The sequence below is a fragment of the Solanum pennellii genome, chromosome 5, assembly GCF_001406875.1.
Source record: "Solanum pennellii chromosome 5, SPENNV200".
In the NCBI taxonomy this organism is placed as follows: domain Eukaryota; kingdom Viridiplantae; phylum Streptophyta; class Magnoliopsida; order Solanales; family Solanaceae; genus Solanum; species Solanum pennellii.
The window spans coordinates 74599212-74620089 of record NC_028641.1 but is presented as its reverse complement, the minus strand read 5'-3'; the positions used below and the strand labels follow the sequence as shown (position 1 = coordinate 74620089).

Sequence of the window (20878 nt, the reverse complement as noted above, 5' to 3'; positions counted from 1 at the left end):
TACATTTACGACGAAGGGCATTCAATTTAATTGAATATAGTGCATCTCAAGACATATACATCAATAAATAATAAGATGTACTAAGTGAAGTGTCAAGGCATACATTTACGACGAAGGGCAACATGTGCACATGTATTGTTGAGAAAAAAATCTATCGAAAATGACGTTCATAAAAATATTGAAACAAACTTCGAAAAAGGCAACTTTAGCTAAATTCCGATTATTTATTATTTCTCCAGATGAGTCAACATCCAACTAAAAACAAAACTATCAACTTCACTTTACATTTGACTTCACTGGGGCACCTTCAGTTCCAAGCTACAACTAGCAAACCATGAGGGAAATTAAAGCTGATTTGAGCACCAGGAGGGTACTAATAAGTAGCACAGATAACTACATCTATTTGGTCTATATATACAGCACTGGGATTTTCGATCACCAAAACGCCTTATATATCTATCTCATAGAAAAGGCTAATGCCAAAATATACCCAGACAACATCCTCCAAAAGAACACTACTCGGTAGAAAGTTCAAAGTCTATCTCCTCCATCATGCAAGAGCTTCCGCCTCGTGCAGGAGCATTTGATCAAAGTGCCAGACACCTAAATTGGAGCCGAGGACGTAGAAAAGTTAAGGTTTATATGAATAGTGTACAAGGGATCAGTATAATTAATGAGAAGTAATTCACAAGGAAGCGCGATCCTACCATGTCCTTTGCCCACTCTTCTCAGCTGAGCTACATATTCCGAGATCTTCTTGATTGCTTCCACCTAGTGAGGAGAACACGTCTCAAAAGTTAAAAGAAACAAAGGGAAGAACATGTCTTAAAATAGTCATGCATTAGTATTGAGACTTAACAACTCCATTAGACAAATAGTAAGAGCTAGACCTGTTCTTGCAAGTACTCGTTTTCTACAAAATCAGCCAACTGCACATCATTGTTTCGTGTGGCTACCTGTTTTTAAAAGTTAAGAGCAGTCAAAATGTATAATGACAAAATATGGAAAACCAAGATGCAGAACTTTTTTCTTAAATGTCTTCGAAAACCAACACAATGGTTGTCTATTTCAAATTGATCCAAATGATTGTGGATAGATACAACCAGAAAGAAAAGTAGAAAAACTCACAGCATGCAAGTTTAAGAGCTTCTCGTTTGTCAACTTCTCCAAAGAAAGTGCAAGCTCCATTGCTACAAAATAAATTCAACAAAGCATGTGGTAAGTAACTGAAAGATCAATGTCCTTTTTTTTCAGTGTTTAACAACATAAGAACTTTCGTATTTCTCAATTCACAAGGAAAGGAAATAGCAATTATAAGGCATTTGGGAGTACGAACTACGAAGGCATGCTGGTGTCAGCAACATTAATTTTATCTCTTTTGATGTCAAGTTGTCAACATAGACATCTGATGAACAGAGTAAACATTTCTAGCAACTTATAATCTAGACAACCATTTCTACTAGTATCATCAAAACAAAATAGGATTACACATACAACAGAGAGTGCACTCAAGGATGTGGCCTAGTGATAAATGAAACGGGGGGAGAACCAGGAAGTCTCAGGATCACGTCTCCAGGCAAAAACACTTAGTGAATTCTTCCTATAGCAGGTAATCAAAGAATTAGTCGAGGTACATGCAAGTTGGCTTAGACACCATGGATAATAAGCAAAACATACGAGAACAGAAACAAACTTACCATACAATGCATCCCCCTTGTCAGCATGATCAAATTCGGATAATGGCATTAAAATAGACTGCAGCTTCACTTTCCCACCACGCTTGTTCTAAATCCAAGTAATACAAGAAGTTGAAGCAAACTCAATTAGCATAAACAACCAGATGCTAGAATTAACCACTCCTCCAAACACAAAGCACAAATCATAAAGATAAAAAGCAGTAACACAAAATTTCATAAAGGCAAATTTTCAAACACCTGATACTCCATGAACTTCTCAGCATGTTCCCTTTCCTCTTCACTTGATTCCTTGAAAAACCTATATCACCAAAACAATAACATATAATCAGAAACCATTAAACAAAATCCACACGGCTAACTCATCGATTTGGAAGAGTCTTTGAATATTTACTTGGCAAGTCCCTTGAGAGCAACATTGTCTCTGTCGAAATAGGCATACATAGCATGGTAAACATACGAAACATTGTATTCGACACTGCAATCACAAAAAATACAAAACAATCTCATAAATAGATAGTAGCAGAACTATAAGAAATTGTTCCGGAAGGTGAGAAATCATAATCCTCATTTCACCAGTCAACTAGGACTGATCGAAGTTTCATACACGTGTGGAAGGGCTTCACATCAAACGAGTTAAAAGGACTTCAAAATAGACACGACTAATGCAATAAGTAGACAAATAACGCCCTGTATAGATGGGTATTTTCTTTTTTTGGAAGCATGAAGACATGGTGACTATTTTTAGCCCCGCTAAGGCAGTTCTATAGTCACTGTTTTTAGTCCCCGCTAAGGCAGTTCTATTTCCTCAGAATATATCTATGAGATTGGAAAATTTCGCATTGCTAAGAGTGAAATGTTTTGAACACCATTTCTAAAACACAACAACAATAACATATCAACTACTACTTCCCTCAATTCCAAACTAGTTGTAGTCACTTGCATGAATTTCCCATTGTAACAACACTATTCCCATTATAGTCCAACAAAGTGGTGTTAGGGGAGGTTAGAGTGTACGCAACCTTACTTCTAATAAGGCAGAAGTAGAGAGTTTGTTTCTGCTAGACGCTCAAAAAGGAACCGTCGGAAGCAATTTTTTTGAGCAGTAGAAATCGTTTGGTACCTGATTAGAATTATGCAGATATTAGTAATACATGGATTAGTTATGAGTAAATTTATGTGTACTATTCTATGCAGGAATTAGTTAGGCAGACTTTAGTTATTCGTGTATTAATTATCTCATCATCTATCCTATATAAATTTATACATAGACTCCCTCCTAACATACATATATTGGTTATGCAGGTTTCTAAATTGCAAATCAAACACGCTATTAATTGTATATATAGTTATAACCAATTATTAAACATGATATTACTTATGCATGATCTAATACATACATGTATGATATTTCTAGTAACCCGTGCTACCAAACGATCAATAACTACAACAAAATAATACAATAAAAGCAAACGAGAGCATAAAAAATGGATAAATTTTTAAAATATTAAAAATCTCACTTGATCTGTTCATTAAGAGCAGCTTCAGATTGATCAGTAAACTTCTGTCTAGCAAGAGAAGCTTGAGGAACAGTAGGTACAAGCATAAGCTCTTTCTTCACCTCTTCAAAGGGTTCGAAAACAACACCCGTCAACGGTTTACTGTTCGAACCCTTTGAAGCACATACAACCAATCCATTTCCGTTTTTTGCCGAAAAATTCTTCAAAACAGATCCATGTGAAGAAAATGATATCACGGAACTCAAATTTTCCTCATGGGTGTTCAATAACGCAAACGCAGGTGCCACTTTCAGAAGCATGATGATGAATACTCAAAATTATGCAGAAATTGAAAAAAAATATCAGTAGAAAGAATCAAAGGGAAGATGAAAGAGGAAGCTGATTGTAGTAAGTATAGATGATGAAAAACAGGACATGGAGAGGACTTACAGCCGTTGGATGGATGACACGTGGATGGATAGGATTGAGTAGTGCATAACAGCGCGTGGCGGAGTCGTGGCATATGGTTGCTACTAGTTTGAGCAAAAGGTCGGCTATAAATTTTGATTTTGGAAATGACCTTTTTTTTTTTTTTTTGGACGATGTTTGATATATGTATTGATTAATTTACATACGTACGATATAAGACTCTATTGAAAGATGAGTAATTTCATGACATTCGTTGATATTGGAAATAGTTTTAACTAGAAAACTTTTGCAAATAGTCACTTAAAAATAATTTAATTGCACATTATGTATATAGTTTGCTAATTGTGATTCGTAGCTAAATGTTATAAGGAGGAGGATGGCGAGCGAGAATGAGAGAGGGTGGAGAGAGTTGAGCGAGAGAGGGCATAGAGTGGAGAGAGGCGAAATGAATATGTATATTGTCAAATTGTATATGTAGATCTGTCAAATAATTATATATATATATATATATATATATATATATAACTAATATAGATGTGTATATGTATATCTAACAAATGAGATTGGGAGAGGAAAGAGAGAGGCGAGCGAGAGAAGGAGGAGAGTAGAGAGACGACATGTATATGTATATCTACATATAATTGTATATATACAACTCATATACGTATTTGTATTTGGCGAGAGAGATTGGGAGAGGGAAGAGAGATGCGAACGAGACTAGGAGAGAGAGGAGAGAGGCGAGCAAGAAAAGTCAGAGAGTGGAGAGAGACTAATTGTATTTGTATATATATCATATATATATATATTTGTATATGTATAAAAGAGGACAAGTAACACAATTAAAACTAAAATTAAGTTGTGAGCAGTAATCAGTTCAAACTAGTGCTATTTTAAATAATAGACTAGTCACTAGTATATATTCATTTTTTCACGTAATTTTATATTTACTTCACCAAAAATATTATTTTGAATATTTGGTCAAAATATCACAATTATAAAAGACTGATAAAAGAAATTGCGTTATTTGTGCAGGAAAGTTGAAAGTTTCTCCTGTTTTTTTCTCTTTAATGCAATGTTCTTTGTCACCAAAATTGGATTATTCATTTGTGGGGTAAAGTTGAATAAAGATTTTTATTTGACAATTGGGTTAGGTAGGCATACATTTCATTTGTTTCTTGTATTTTTATTTGATAAATTAATATTTGGTACGTATATGATTTCAAATTGAGAGGTTATTTAAATTCAATATTGTCCCAACCCAACTATGCTTGATTTATATTCATTTTATCATGTCTAAATTGAGAGGAGAGTTTCGTGTGATTATAACTGTTTACGCGATTTAACCTCCGCGGTGAGGTTGCCAGGGGTTATGGGGGCGGGAGCCCCCATCCGAAGGAGGGATTCGGGGCAGCCCCCCGACCTAAATTTTAGGCTTTACTATTTTATTCTCCATTTATTCTCCGTAACCAAAAATACTCTGATTTATTAATATAAATATATCCCACCGCCGTGAGAGTTTACTCACGGGGTATTACCACGAATTATTGAGTTTTTTCTCTTTTTCTCTCTAGATCTCTCATCTCTTTCTCTTGAAAGTTCAAGTGTTTTTCATTCATCAAGTGTGTGTGCGTGAATTCGATCCTAACAACAAATACAACAAATTATACTAAATTGACAATTTATAGGAATAATATATTTTTTGTCATAATTTATATGACATAATTTTTATCGAACTTTAAAAAGTGAAATAGTATTTCGTTATCTAATAAATATTCAATATTATTAGGAATATCTTATGCATGTTGCACTCCATTTATTTATTTGACTAATGACGAGAGAATAATTTATAATTTTTTCTTAATTAAAAATTTCATTTTCACAGGTAAGAAATATGAAGATTTTTTAAAAAATTCAATTCGTAAATTAGTCATTAGAGATCTTTTTCTCCCGACCCTCGGGGACATTGACTAATTGTTCATAGTTAACATAAAATATAAATATATTAAAAATAAAAGAAAGAAGAAAAAATTACTTAAGTAGTTGACAAACATATCTATCATATTTATTAATTTCTCTATAATTTGAAACAATTACATATTATTTTATTAATTAATAATTTTATATCAGTTTTTCAATTAAATACACATAATATATGTATTTTTACGATTAGATACACTAAAAATAGGAAGAGAAACGAACAAGAGGAAAAAAAAAAGGAGCGAGGGAAGCAAGCGAGATCCCCATTATCATTTCCACATACATGTGAATTACATTAAATATGTATATTTGACTACCTAATAAAAGGAGAGGTGAGCAGGAGAGTGATGCGTATCGGTCGGTTCGGTTTTAAAGTTTATCGATTTTACTTATTGGTTATTGGTTTGTAGAGATGTTAAACCGTTATAAAGTCATTAAGATATTGACTTATCGGTTATTGGTTTATCGGTTATTGGTCGTTATCACTTCGATCATCGATTTAATTGTTAAGATTTGATACAGAAAAAACATTGAGAATCACTTTAAAACAAGGTGACGAACCGAATGAACCATGCTCATTAATTCAAGAGTTAGATCTTTCTCAAAAGCACATACTTTTATATTATAGGATAACAAATAATTTTAGATACCTTCGGAGTGGACCAGTCTCAAGTTCGAAACCCCTTGCCAGCGAAAGCAAGGGGTTTGCCCTTTGGATCGAGCTCGTCGCACCAGACTTGCCTAGTACGGGTTACCTCTCCTATGTGTTTTGCGAGCTTTGTCTTCTAGATCGAGCTCGTCGCACCAGGTTTGTCTAGTGCGGGTTACCTCTCCTATGTGGTTTGCGAGCTTTGCCTTCTAGGTCGAGCTCGTCACACAAGCTTGCCTAGTGCGGGTTACCTCTCCTATGTGGTTCGCGAGCTTTGCATTCTAGGTCGAGCTCGTCGCACCAAGCTTGCCTAGTGCGGGTTACCTCTCCTATGTGGTTTGCGAGCTTTGCCTTCTAGGTCGAGCTCGTCACACCAAGCTTGCCTAGTGCGGGTTACTTCTCCTATGTAGTTTGCGAGCTTTGCCTTCTAGGTCGAACTCGTCACACCAAGCTTGCCTAGTGCGGGTTACCTCTCCTATATGGTTTGCGAGCTTTGCCTTCTAGGTCGAGCTCATCGCACCAAGCTTGCCTAGTGCGGGTTACCTCTCCTATGTGCTTTGCGAGCTATTGCATAGGAGCGGAGTTTTTATCTTGTGCATACCCAAAGGGTAGCAACTGCGGGTTTTCCAAGTTTCCCTTGTCATAAAAAAATATTTAAAAAGTAAAATAATTTTGACAACCAGAAATAAAAGTAGGGAAACAATCTCAAAATCAAGGACTTTATATACAAAATAATATAAATATAATTATTTAATTACTATCAGGTTATCAATTAATCCGTTAAGAAAAAAGTTAAACTATTAATATTGATCAAAATCGCTAAATCAATAACTTAAGCTAAATTCGTTAAGAATTGACCAAAACCTCTACATCAATAATTTTTTTTCAATTTGAATTATCAATTTCGATTCGATTTTGAACAATCCTAAGAGAATGATAAGTTAGATAGAAAAAAGATAAGCGAGAGAGTCAAATGAATGCTAATCCATTCGAGATGCATATATATAAACATAACATATATACAAAATTCAAAAAATCTAATAAAATTCGTAATATCACATATTATGTTAATTAGCTCCTAAATTATTACAATTAGTCCGTCAATGAACCTATAGGCTATAAGGACACATCCAAAACCGCCGTGAGTTCATCTTGTTCGCTGGCCTCCTCTCCCAAGCTAGATTCGACTTCACTTCTGTAAGGATCAGAAAACAAATCTTCAATTACTGCAAAAAATTCTCACCAGTCACATCTCAATAAATTGCTGCTTATGTAGTTTGAGGAATTCGAAATGGCAATTGGTGGCAGTTACCCAAATCGCCATCTACTTTGTCTGTTTCCACTAATCTTCGTCACCCTCATTACTTCGGTCTATGGAACGTGTCAGCTTAGTTTTGAGCAGGACAATAAGCTTTACAATTACAGTTTAACAAAACCAATCCGTAATTTCCCTCATGGCATCCTCAGTGAAGATGGGTACTGTCTCTTTCTCTTTTTTACTTGCTAACTTTCAATAACTTACAGTTTTTTGGCATTTCGAGATTAGTTAAGATATGAGAAAACTAGTGCAGTAATGTGATTGATAGTTAGATATGAGAAACAATAGTTGATGGATATTGGGTTGGTAGTGAAATATGGGAAAACTAGTGCAGTAATTTTATGACATATGAAATATGACATTGTTGGATTCCATATTGATATTTCCGTCTTAGTACAGTATATGTCATTGTTCTTAGCTAAGAGCAGAACATAGGGGAAATAAAAATACTAGGTGATTCTTCTCATCTATCCTAGCCTCTATGGTGGGAGGTGGCAGGTTTTCTGTGGAATTAGTTGAGGTGCGTGAAAGCTATTCCGGACACCACAGTCATCAAAAAGAAAAAAAGAATAGAACATGTTGGGTACTCGCTCTGTTTCAATTTGTTTGTCTCGTAATGACTTGATACGGAGTTTAAGAAATTAAAGAATATTTTTGAATCTTATGATATAAATTAAAGATACATGGAATGTACTAAAATGTCTTTTAATCCTGTGGTCCTTAACATGCTTTGTAAATTAGAATTAAGGAGTTGCCAAAAAAAAGAAAGAGACAAATAAATTGAAACGGAGGGAGTAATACCAACTTGTTGGATTGGGATTGAGGCTTCGTGTTGTATTCTTACATTAGGTCCAGGTTTTGTCAGGAGTGTTTTGTTTTGGTTAGAGACTTGAATGTCTGTGTAGGGATAAGTGTGTAGTTTAGTCATTAGTGAACTCCAGTTCCAAAGAAAGAACTTCTACTTTGCCTATAAAACGTTATTTAGTGTTGATGTAAGATGGACTAATATAGAGGAGAATAGATACGAAGCTCAAAGAGAATTCTTCTTTTGTTAGTTTGTTGTGGGGTGGCATTTTTACTAAAGGACTCTGACATCCATCATTTCAGGTCCAAGAAAATTCTGCTTTTGTTAGTTTGTTGTGAGATGGGCATTTTTACTAAGTACTCTGTACTTGTGCTTAATTTCAGGTTCTACAAGGTGGCTGTTAATGGGACTGTGCTATGGTTTCAGGTTGGCTGCATCAGGTTACACTGTCATGCTTAGTTTGATTTTCAATTTCACAGTGGTTTTCTAAGACTTGCTCATTGACTATTTAACTATGTACTTGAGTATTTTATAAGCTCCCTCTTATCCGAGAGAAAAAGGTATTATATTAGCTCCTGAATGTCTGAGTCTATGGACAAGAAGTATGATCTGCAGCTATTGTTAAATGACTTAATCTGTGAATGAGCCATTATATGTTTCATTGTGTTCACTTAGGAAGCGTAATGTAGTTGAACTGTAATATGTATGGTTAATACAAGTGGCATTTACATCTTGTGATGAGAAAAATTAAAGTTTTTTGGATTTTATTACTGATTAGACTTGGCAACTGCTAATACTTTACTGAATCTCACTTTGTTTCCTCTCTGCTTATGGAGCAGCTTTGTGATGCAATGATTTTCAACCATGATCCTCCTACCTGTGTTGACTGTGGGGTAAGTGCTTGCCAAACTACATCTCTGTTATGCCAATTATCATTGCTAGAGGAGACAAAGTTGTTCTATAGTTAACCCTATGAAATGTAAATTATCGTGTGCAACAGAAAATTAGCTAACCTTCTCATAACAATAGTACTCTAGTAGCTGTCAAATACACAACAAATGTGGGGCTGCAGATTAAACTACCCTAGTTCTACAAATCAGGAAATGCTGCAGAATAAACAATATATTAACATACTAGAAGAGAGGCCAGGAGGACCGTGATGGCCCTCAGAAATCTCTCAATTACTATGAAACAAGTTATAGACTCTGGTACCTGCTCCAACCTTGGTGTACAATAGTTGTTGCTGGTGGGAGCTGGCAGGTATCTCGTGGAATTATCAAGTTGAACCGGATGCTACGGTTATTAAAAAAAACACAAGTTATATAGATTCACTTATTCTCTTTTGAAAAATTCTACTGATTATTAGAGTTTTGCTAAGCATACTACCTTATATGTTCATTGCTTTGTTTTTGTTTTTTGAGAATTAGTGATTCTTCTGATTATCATAATATCTAAGATTGAATATTGACTATTTGATATCTTTGATTTGGCACTGGAAATATATACATTTGTGGGTATTTGGGGGCGAAGTTTAGAAGACTATCAACTACATGCTAAGATAAATTTATGTTCTGCTCAAACATATTGAACATTAGAAAGTAACCAAGATGTACATAAATGAAGTTTGTTTATTTATTATATTTCGTAAAGCATCTTCAAGTGATTTTATTTATCACATGCTGCTTGGACTTGTTTGGCCCATCAGCCATGTATAGGAATATTCTGTCTTTAAGATGTTAAATTTAAACTTCTTGACTATGATAACGATTTTCAGAAATGTTTAGTTTTCTTTACTCACAACTTAGAAAACTCTAACTTGAGCATGCTTACATTTGCAGGACTGTGGTGGTATTTCTCGTTGTGGTATGGGTTGTAGTGCCCTCGTGGCTAACATTATTGGAGGTAATACTACAGAAGTTATGGGTATCTGGGATTTCCTTTTCACTTTATTAACATTTAAATCGTTACATGTCTTGTCTTTATTTTTTCCACACTTTCTGAAAGTGTCCTTTCAAGTTATGGCAGAGGACTGCTGGGTCAAGAGATGTTTAAATCATTATGACTTAAATGGTTTCAATACTTGGACATGACAGGGAGAATACCACTAAAGAAAGGAGAAAAGAGGAAAACATATCCTTTTAAGATTTTATGTACTCCATATTAATGGATTAAGCAAGATGAGCATGTATAAGAAGTATGTGAGAAATTGTCTTGTCCATATGTCTATCTCGTGCCTACTTTTTTAGGAACTAAAAGCTATTGTGGGGTTGTGTCTGTTTTTTTTTTTGAAACTGGTTAGGACTATATATATATATATATATTACTACCTAAGAAGTACAATCAATCATAATAATTTTTTAAAAGAAAAACATGATCGACTCTAGATGAATAACAACTTTCAATTCTTTTGTACAATTATGATAACATGATAATAATAATCAAGAAATAAATACTTAAATTAAAGTCATGATCTATTAATTTCCAACAAAAAAAAACTTATAACTTCAACAAATCTCTCACCAAATCATCTCGAGCAATTTAACAAACTACCAAAAAAGGAATATACAACATCAAAATAAAAACATTAACATATAATGCAAATAGCAATTAGAAAAAATAAACGTATAAAAAAAATGCATTTCACCAAAAATCAAGCTAACAACCTTTTGAAATATATAACGCTGAAAATAAAAAAAATGAGTGAATTACTTACCTGATTAAGAGAAATTGTTGATTTGTTTCAATCAAGTTGCCTCCCCTCTCCTCTGAGGCCGATCGCATCCACTTTTGGAGCCCCTCGTCTTTGAGTACGGCAACAACCCATGCATATATCTAATTAGGGGCCTAAATTCTTGAGTAGATTGCCCATGGAAGGAAGCTTACTCCAAGATCCGATTCCCCCGTTTAGGAGTTCAGGAAGGCGAGAAGATTTTGTACAGAGCGGCGGATATGTTTTAGGGTTTAAACTTGGCTCGTTATTTTCTAAGTTAAAGAAATGAACTTTACACTAAATGAGGCTCATGTTTTTTGGGTTTACATTATATAGTGGTCTATATACCTAAAAGGGTAAGAATGTAATTATGATAGCTCTTTATAAAACTATCAAAATGGGTTGGCTCAACCTAACTCTAACGGGCTAGAGAGTTAAATAGGCAGGGACGGGTTGTCCCTTTTAATTAAAGAGCCTATAAAATATCAGTCTAACCCAGCCCTTAGCGGGCCACAGATTGGGACGAGTTGGCCTTCAACCAAAAAATGGACAATATTGCTCTCTTAGAAAGAGTATCTAAGAGTATCGAACGTTGACGTTTATCATTGAACACCATGGGGTTGTCTCTCTTAGCCAACAGACACAACCCCATGGTGTTCAATGATAAACGTCAACGTTCGATACTCTTAAATACTCTTTCTAAGAGAGCAATATTGTCCATTTTTTGGTTGAAGGCCAACTCGTCCCAATCTGTGGCCTGCTAAGGGCTGGGTTAGACTGATATTTTATAGGCCCTTTAATTAAAAGGGACAACCCGTCCCTGCCTATTTAACTCTCTAGCCCGTTAGAGTTAGGTTGAGCCAACCCATTTTGATAGTTTTATAAAGAGCTATCATAATTACATTCTTACCCTTTTAGGTATATAGACCACTATATAATGTAAACCCAAAAAACATGAGCCTCATTTAGTGTAAAGTTCATTTCTTTAACTTAGAAAATAACGAGCCAAGTTTAAACCCTAAAACATATCCGCCGCTCTGTACAAAATCTTCTCGCCTTCCTGAACTCCTAAACGGGGGAATCGGATCTTGGAGTAAGCTTCCTTCCATGGGCAATCTACTCAAGAATTTAGGCCCCTAATTAGATATATGCATGGGTTGTTGCCGTACTCAAAGACGAGGGGCTCCAAAAGTGGATGCGATCGGCCTCAGAGGAGAGGGGAGGCAACTTGATTGAAACAAATCAACAATTTCTCTTAATCAGGTAAGTAATTCACTCATTTTTTTTATTTTCAGCGTTATATATTTCAAAAGGTTGTTAGCTTGATTTTTGGTGAAATGCATTTTTTTTATATGTTTATTTTTTCTAATTGCTATTTGCATTATATGTTAATGTTTTTATTTTGATGTTGTATATTCCTTTTTTGGTAGTTTGTTAAATTGCTCGAGATGATTTGGTGAGAGATTTGTTGAAGTTATAAGTTTACTTTTGTTGGAAATTAATAGATCATGACTCTAATTTAAGTATTTATTTCTTGATTATTATTATCATGTTATCATAATTGTACAAAAGAATTGAAAGTTGTTATTTATCTAGAGTCGATCATGTTTTTCTTTTAAAAAATTATTATGATTGATTGTACTTCTTAGGTAGTAATATATATATATATATATATATATATATATATATACACACACACATATATACATATATATTATTGAAGTTACACCATAAGAGTGCAAAACGATTTTACAAAATCCCAACCAAGCTTAGGCCACTGCTTCACAAGGATCCTATCATATCAACTAGTGATTCAGCCTACTCAACATTATCTTTCTTTACACCAAAAATAAAACAAAAATATACAATTCGTCTTGATTTTCTCCACAATTATATTTGTCTTCAAAGCTCTATAGTTCCTCTCCTTCCAAATGGTCCATCATATGCAAGCAGGGACAAGTTTCCACCAATTTTTCTGACTAATTGCCCCATCATCTGGTTCCAACATTTCAGTGGATCAACATTTGTTACTGGCATTGACCATCTGATTTCTACCACGTTCAACAATAGTTGCCATAATTGTCCAGTAACAGGACAATGAATGAATAGGTGACATTATTTTCCCCAGCAGCTCCGCCCAAAAAGCATCTAGAACACAATTGGAATCCCCTTCTTTGAAGTTTATCCTGTGTGAGGCAAGCAGTTCTTGCTATTAGCCAAGAAAAACATACCATCTTAACAGGAGCCTTCATTTTCCAAATGGATCTCCATGGCCACTGATTATTTGACTGTCTGTGCCTAAGAAGAATGTTATAAGTTAAGTTTTCAGAATAAGTTCCTTTACTAGTGGGCTTCCATATAAGTGAATCTAAAGTATCTTTGAAACCTTGGAATGATTCCAAGGTCTTGAAAAATTTCAACAACTCGTTCCAACTCTCAATCATGCAGTAGCCTTCTAAAAGTAATATTCCATCAGTGTAATCCTTTTGCTGAATCCAGACTAATGACTCGCATAGTGGCAATGCTAAAGAGTTCAGGAAGGAGTTCCTTTAGAGGTCCATGCCCAAGCCAATTATCACACCAAAAAAGAATTTTCCTACCATTTGCACACTCTTAAACTAGTTTTTCCAGCCATCAAAGACCAGAGGGATCTGATTGCTTTCCAGACTTTTACACCATGAGGGCTCACAACTACCTTTGAACACCATGGGGTTGTGTCTGTTGTTATGGTTGAACGTTTGATTGCAAAGGCAATTCATAAGTTCCGAGGAAAAGAAGAGGGGAATATATATGCACATTATGGATCTCCATATGTTTGTACACTATAGGAACTTTTTCTTTTGAGAAAGGTAACATTACTTATATATATCCACATGTATACTACACCAACAGGTAATGTTCCCGAACAAAGTATTACAACTTACGTCTTGTGGTTCAAGTTATCCTTACAAAACGTCCAAAACATCAAAAACATCTTCTGTTTGAGCTAATAGTTTTTGGTCACACCAAAAATAAAATAGGCCTAAGCAATTCATCTTAAGAATCTGTAAGCTGCTTTGTACTCCTTCAAAACACCTCTTGTTCCTCTCAATCCAGACTGACCACCAACTACAAGCAGGGACAATCTTCCATCTCTCCTTCTTACTTATCATGCCATCCTTTTTCCAGCATCTTAGGACACCCGCTATAGAAACTCTAGCTGCACTCATATAATTAGGTCAGTCTAGGTAAATTATATCATGAAATATATGAGGATCGAAAATCATGTGGTCCAGATGGTATCCCAATAGAGGTTTGTAAGTGTCTTGGAGATTGGATTGGGGTAGCTTCTCAAGTTATTAATGCTATATTAAGAAGTGGTAGTATTGTCAAGTGGAGAAAGAGTACCGTGATAGCGTGATGCCTATCAAGTGGAGAAAGAGTACCATGATATTGCGATTCCAATTTATAAGAACATAGAAGATATTCAAAAGTAGTGTGAACTATCATTGTATTGAACTTATGAGTTGTATGATGGAACTTTGGGAAAGATTGATAGAGTGTATACTTAGGGACAATAAAAGAGCTACAGAGGATCAGTTTGGATTTATGCCCATAGCTCTACAATGGAGGTTATATTAGATTGATGGTGATTTATTGTGAGTGGAAAAAGATTTACACATTGTGTTCATTGACCTGGAAAAATATATGATAGGGAACCAAGACTTGGTACTTCTGCTGGTCAGCTGGTGGGAGCCTGGGAGGCGTCAGGTATCCATGGAATTAGTTGAGGTGCATAAGCTGACCAGGACACTGTGATTATTAAAAAGAAAAGAAAAAAGAAGTCCTTTGACGATACTGATGTTGTGAGTTGTGACCAGCAATCTAGCCACATGACATATCTCTTCAGGTCCCATGTTGCACAAAAGAATAAAACACACACAAAAAATTGCACCATGTCATGCAAATGATTGAGTAAGATGTTTTACCTTGGAGGTTTTTCAATTCAAATGACTTTATGAGCATTGGTTCTGGAAGTGCTTTCTGTACGATTGATAGAGTCCCTTACCTAATAAAAAGTTTAGTTTTCTTTGATTGATGAACTACCAGGAAATAAAATATCAGATAAACAACAATGGATTTCCAGTTGCTTGTTCTCATGAAAGCATGAGTGAATGGTCAATTACTCATTTATTGTTGAGAGTTGGGTCTGTAAAAGGCTTACAGGAAGCAGTTGTGCTTGCGAAATTAGTTCGAAGTTCTAGTATCCAATACACATGCAACAAGATAGGAACACATGATATGGCTTTTGGCTAAAGAGGCAGTCTTCACACAGGAGAACCTAAGTAAAAGGGGTCATCAATTAGTCGCAAAGTGTTTTTTTGTGTGGGGAACAAACTGAGACAATTAACCATCTTTTTTTGTGCAAGTGGACAGAACAACTATGGAGGATGCGGTTCCTGGAACATTGATAAATCATCAAGAGAATCTGCTCAATGATACCTGCTTGTCCTTTTTGGTGTTTACGGAAAGAAACCGTAGATGTTTTGATAGACTCTCAAGTCCTAATCACTTCCTGAAGGCTAAATGCTTACTTTCTCTGTTTAGCTGGTGCAATCTGACCTAGAACAAACGCTGAACAGTTTTTTTTTTTTTTAAATTTTTTCAGCTACTTTATTAAGCTTAATCTTTTTTATAGAGCTGACTCTATCTCTTTTAGCTTTTTGCATCTTCTTGATGCCCTTGGTGATCCTAGCTGTATGCATTCTCTTCTTCTCCAAGTCAACTATTTTCACTTGCCTAGTAAAGTTTTACTATATTGATTGGCCAAAGTAGTGACACAGCTAAATAGAATGAACATTTGGGATTTTATTTATCCTCTGTTTAGTTTGTGCATGTGCTATATAGTCTATAAACGTAGGTCGGTACATCATCATTTCTCTTCAAAGGGAATCTGAAGAAGAATAAAGAGGTATTACCTTCAGAATATCATGTTTAAGTTGAACGTATAAATCGCATATACAACAGACAAACAGATGATATGTATTCCCTTTTCCTTTTGTGATAAACAAAGGAATTTATTCATACTATGCCGAGATGGTGCGGTCTTTATAAGTATATCATGAGCACATACATCGACTCTTCGGAAAATCTAGCTAACTTTACACAAGTTGATTCTTTGTCTATTTCCTTAATGGTTTTAGTATGGTTAGTGCAGGTTATCCTGTGTGCACTACTCTTGGATATTCATCAAGCACGTTCTTTGAACTCATTGGTAAGAATCCGTCAATTATCTAGTTCAGATTAAAGGAGAGAAGTTATTATCAATTACTTGATCTTCTTCGTGTTTTTAGGTACACAATTAGTAAATATAGCATTTTTTCATGCAGATATAGTCCGCAATCACCTGCGGAGACAACTTTACTAGATTAAATTGGAAATGTTAATGCCTTTTCTTGTGTTTGTTAATATGGCAGACAAAACGGATCCACTCAAAGGCATCACAGCTAAACTGTTTAACAGAGGTTCAAAGTCCAACTGTTCACTTGCTGTGTCTATTGTATGTGATACAAATGGAGTTCAAGTAAGGGCTTGTTTCCTTTGTATATCGGCTGTACTTTTCTCCAGTGACATTTTATTGGAATTCGGCATATGATTTTCTTTTCCATTCCTTTGTCAGGGTCCTCAGACACTTGAATTAGTTGGGACTTGTGATTACGTAAGTACTCTGAATGTCTATGTTTCAATCTCATTATGCAGTATTTTGTCACTCATAGGAGTATTTGGTGTCATTATATTAAGAAAAGGATCTTGGTTAATAAAATAAATAAAAATGTGTTTTTCCTCCCAGTTGGCAATAAGGTAATATGCCTTGGTATGGACAGCCACATTATGATGATTCCTTATAGTCTAGCATGGTATAAAATGGACCTGCAAACCAAAATTGTAAATGGGATTAGTGGTGCAAATAGTCTTGGAGATGGGAGGCACTTTAATGGGCTATGTTGCTCCTCCAAAAATGATGTCGTACCTGTGTTGGATTCTTTGAAAATGCACTACTTTTGAAGGATCCAACACCACTGTTGACATTTTTGAAGAGTTGGAGCAACACAGTTGATAGGAACCTTGACATGACATTGAGTTGATGTGGGGATAATAGTTTCTAGTGACATGCTAGGTGAAAAGAAAGAACCCCTCAGCAAGACATTGATTATAACAGCATAATTTTCTGGGAACAGATTGAATATTAGTCTTAGGCACCAAGTTAGTGGTTGCTTGTTTGGTCTGAAGTGTCAAACTCAGCAGACCTTGTTGCAATATGCATTGCATGCTCAGATTTCTTCCTAGTTTCGCATATATATGAAACAGACAATCTGGTGCATTCTTCAATCTCCTCTTTATATCTCATTCTCTTAACTTAATCAAGAACCTTGTTCTTATGGATAATATCGATGTGGAGTTCATGCTTTATTTTTTGTTGGCAGGCTACGAAAATACATCACCCCTCCGGCTGTGCATTGATTATATCCTCTCACGGGAACGGAATGGGCTGGTTTGGTACCATGTTGATACTGTAAGGTTTATCGGTTAAAAGCATAGACTAGGTACTTGAGTTTCCTTCTCACTGATTGATTGACTTGTTGATAAACACTGGACAGAATCCTATTCTTTTTAGGAGTTTACTTGCTGGGTGGTGCAGTCTATCGGTACTACTCTTTGGGCATTCGTGGGATAGACGTATGTTACTTCTCTTACTCTCTTCTGTCTTCATTTTCTGTTGTCAGAATAGGTGCATGAGAGTTCCTATCCAGACTTCTTTGGCCACAATATGTCTGTTTGACTGTGACTGGCTTCTTGCTGTCCTATCCACCTTTTTTCCTTTTGCTGCAAAAGCATAATTCTACTCTCTACTGTAAGTGATTGTCTCACGATAACTAAGTTGGCACCAGATAAATACACATATGTGATACACAAAATAGGCAACGAAAAGCCTAAAACATGTAATAGAGTCGAACCTATTTACCAAAAAAAAAGAGAGATGTAACAATGTAACAATGTCATAGCAAAGTGCTTATGCGAGGAAGGAAAAAAATTGTGTATTAGGATGTATATTTGTCTTCTAATTTTTAAATATCAAATTCTGACTACAGGCGCGCGTGCTCTCGTGTGTGTTGTGTGTGTGTGTGTGGGGGGGGGGGTTAGCTGCTATGTATAAACTTAAACAATTCTGTTGAGAGACAAAGCAAAAGGATGAGAATACTGAATAGTGTGTTCCAATGATTTTACAGTAAGAGTCTTTTATGAATAATACAACTATATAGTGTGTTCCAATGATTTTACAGTAAGAGTCTTTTATGAATAATACATCTTCTTTTATTAGCAAGACAGGACTTAATAATATAGTTACAGATTTGGTCCTCGGGGTGGTGAAGATATTGAAATATTGCAGTTATAGATAGTGATGCATGGTGGTGATTGATAGGGAATAACGGTGACATCAAGGAGGATAATTATGAACTTTGAGATGAAAACATGTTGCAGAGCTTTGATCAGTTGACCTTAAATTTGTGTGGGAGGCAAATTAATCAAATTGGGATGTTAATGATTTGGATTTGTTTCTTCTTAATTTATACCAGTTAGAAAAATGCGAAAAATGCATTCAGTCTTCCACTCTATCTACATAGAGAAAGTTCACCACACTAAGGAGTCATAAGATGATTCGTTGCTAGAAGAGAGAGTGGCAGGTTTTTGTCATTCTTTGTGTGTAAGATTGCAGTTTTGCTCGAGCTGTAGTTTGCTGCGCCATGCGCCAAGTGCACGTCACTGGTGACAGTTAAAATCTTACAGGATTGTTGAAGTTCTTTTCCTATCTTTCTCCGTCTCTCCTATAGAATCTTCAAAATTAATTGCATCTTATCTAAGGGATTCCTCGATTCAGGCCAAAGGAGCAATGCCACCTGTTCACTGTTAAACTGGCTGTAAAAGACTTTTGGACCATGAAGATCCCACCAGAGCACTTTTTACTTTTAAGAGGCCTTGAACTAGATCATAACCAGTCTCATCAAGTTAATAAGTTTGAGCCCAAGTTAATGAATTTCGGGCAAAGTGGAAATATTTGATGTAAACTGTTTAACATTTTACTCGGGAAATAAAATTGGTTTGTTTGGAAAATTTTATCTACCTCAGGTGTCAGTGCAGTAAGCATGGTGTAAGTTTGATCCGATGTCTGAAGATGCTTTGTTGGCTTGAATATTATTTCTGACAATACACCTTTTTTTTTTCCCATCGAGTGCAGTATTGTTATATAAAACTCATGCAGACTTTGCTTGAGTTGGACCGTCTGTGACATTGAATTTGTGCAATGCTACAATCTGACATCTTTCTTCTATGACTTATGCAGATAATTCCAAACTTGGAGTTCTGGGCGAGCTTGCCACATACATTACAGGTATTGAATAATGCTGAGGTCTTATAATAAAGTTAAATAGTTGATCTGGTGAAAATTTCTCTGTCTACGATTAAGGGCGATACATTTTGACAGAATTGAGAGTATTGCTTGTCCAAACATTTCTATTAATGAACCTCTTTCCAGGAGAGATTCGGGGTAGGCTAGGAGCATTAACATTATGTTTCTTTTTTAATTTTTTTTATAGCACCTAGCAGTGTTGCCACAAAAGTGTTATATTGAAAGAACATCCAATATGAGTGTCTTTTCCATGCATAATTATAGCACCTAGGGTGTCCGGAGTTCTAAGGATCATGGTTGCATTAGTTGGATGGTTGTTGACTCTAGTAGTGAGTTTTCTGTGCTGTGAACATATAACTCTTGGATTCGTGTTTATTATTTTGTTTCCTTCATTCCGAACTGCTAATTTCCATGCAAGCACCCAATGGTATAAACTGAAGCTTCTATGTAATTGGAGGCAAACCGTAGTTCAAACTTTGCTAGTGCATTAAATTAACATTATATATACAAGCAAACCATTCTTGTGCTTTTGTTCTCCAGTCCCTGTTTACCTTCGCAAAGAGGTGTATGTCTTAGTTGACTTGTGGATTCATGGACCTGCTGAAACACTATGCCATAGATCTCTGCCTTGCCTTAAACATCTAAGAAAAAAGAAAAGATTGAGAATAGCCTTCTTTTTGGTGTGCACATAATCTTTTTCAATTGGAGGATGTGTTCGTGGCTGATTGAACCAGAACTTATCATCACATTTATGTTCTCCTTTTGCAGAGTTCGTTTACATCATTGGTGCGGAGATTTAGAGGACCTTCTCATGGTCACAGGAGCTCATATTCTCCTGTCAATTTTTGAGCAATAAGATGTTAACTACTCAAATGATATGATGAATCAATTTTTGACGTGGATCGACAATTGCCTCTTTCAAGATGCTTCAAGAAAATCAGATCCTCATGCTCCTCTCCAGTAAGACTAAAACTGGACATCTTACAACTTGGCTCTTTCTCATGGACCTCACTTCAATTGTTTGTGATTTCCTTGAATAGGCTGTCATTTTGTGCTAGTTCCTTTTTGTTCTTTTCCAGTGTCATTGAGTTCTAGTTAACAGCATTCTTTTTAGGCTGTTGATGCTTCCACCATGAACAGGATTTGTATCTGAACTACATTGTGCCCACTAACTTTTTTTAGACAAGGGGGTCTCACCATTTTTCGCGAAATACTGTAGCGCGAATACAATAGTTCTTGTTTTTATGTTTCTTGTCACTTGAGCCCTTTATATATATTACCCTAAAGCACCTATGTCTACTTGCAGTCAATACAACCACAACCAAACTTGCACGACATTCAACAATCAAAA

The 20878-nt window shown here is 35.5% G+C and overlaps 2 protein-coding genes across 2 annotated transcripts; one reads left to right on the top strand and one right to left on the bottom strand.

The window, feature by feature from the left end:
- Window positions 1-189: 189 nt before the first annotated feature.
- On the bottom strand, window positions 190-3711 carry LOC107020362 (ferritin-2, chloroplastic). Its single transcript, XM_015220691.2, has 8 exons — window positions 3215-3711; window positions 2089-2172; window positions 1935-1995; window positions 1698-1785; window positions 1129-1190; window positions 891-956; window positions 708-771; window positions 190-603 (listed from the first exon to the last, which is right to left on the bottom strand). The coding sequence occupies exons 1-8, from the start codon at window positions 3511-3513 to the stop codon at window positions 551-553; spliced, it is 777 nt and encodes a 258-aa protein (XP_015076177.1). The 5' UTR covers window positions 3514-3711; the 3' UTR covers window positions 190-550.
- Window positions 3712-7317: 3606 nt separating this feature from the next.
- LOC107020841 lies at window positions 7318-20784 on the top strand. The gene is made up of 11 exons (XM_027917180.1): window positions 7318-7724; window positions 8755-8797; window positions 9211-9264; window positions 10210-10273; window positions 16279-16335; window positions 16538-16644; window positions 16741-16779; window positions 17546-17634; window positions 17720-17798; window positions 19462-19509; window positions 20296-20784. Exons 1-11 carry the CDS (start codon window positions 7540-7542, stop codon window positions 20374-20376), a joined length of 846 nt encoding a protein of 281 aa, XP_027772981.1. The 5' UTR covers window positions 7318-7539; the 3' UTR covers window positions 20377-20784.
- Window positions 20785-20878: the final 94 nt, after the last annotated feature.

Excerpts from the sequence above, each read along its gene's own strand:
- LOC107020362 (XM_015220691.2), bottom strand. The coding sequence starts at position 3,513 with ATGCTTCTGAAAGTGGCACCTGCGTTTGCGTTATTGAACACCCATGAG. Across the intron at positions 957-1,128 it reads AGCTCTTAAACTTGCATGCT|GTAGCCACACGAAACAATGA; the intron begins GTGAGTTTTTCT and ends TTTTAAAAACAG. Across the intron at positions 772-890 it reads ACGAGTACTTGCAAGAACAG|GTGGAAGCAATCAAGAAGAT; the intron begins GTCTAGCTCTTA and ends TCTCCTCACTAG.
- LOC107020841 (XM_027917180.1), top strand. The coding sequence starts at position 7,540 with ATGGCAATTGGTGGCAGTTACCCAAATCGCCATCTACTTTGTCTGTTT. Across the intron at positions 10,274-16,278 it reads CGTGGCTAACATTATTGGAG|GTTATCCTGTGTGCACTACT; the intron begins GTAATACTACAG and ends TGGTTAGTGCAG. Across the intron at positions 19,510-20,295 it reads GCTTGCCACATACATTACAG|AGTTCGTTTACATCATTGGT; the intron begins GTATTGAATAAT and ends CTCCTTTTGCAG.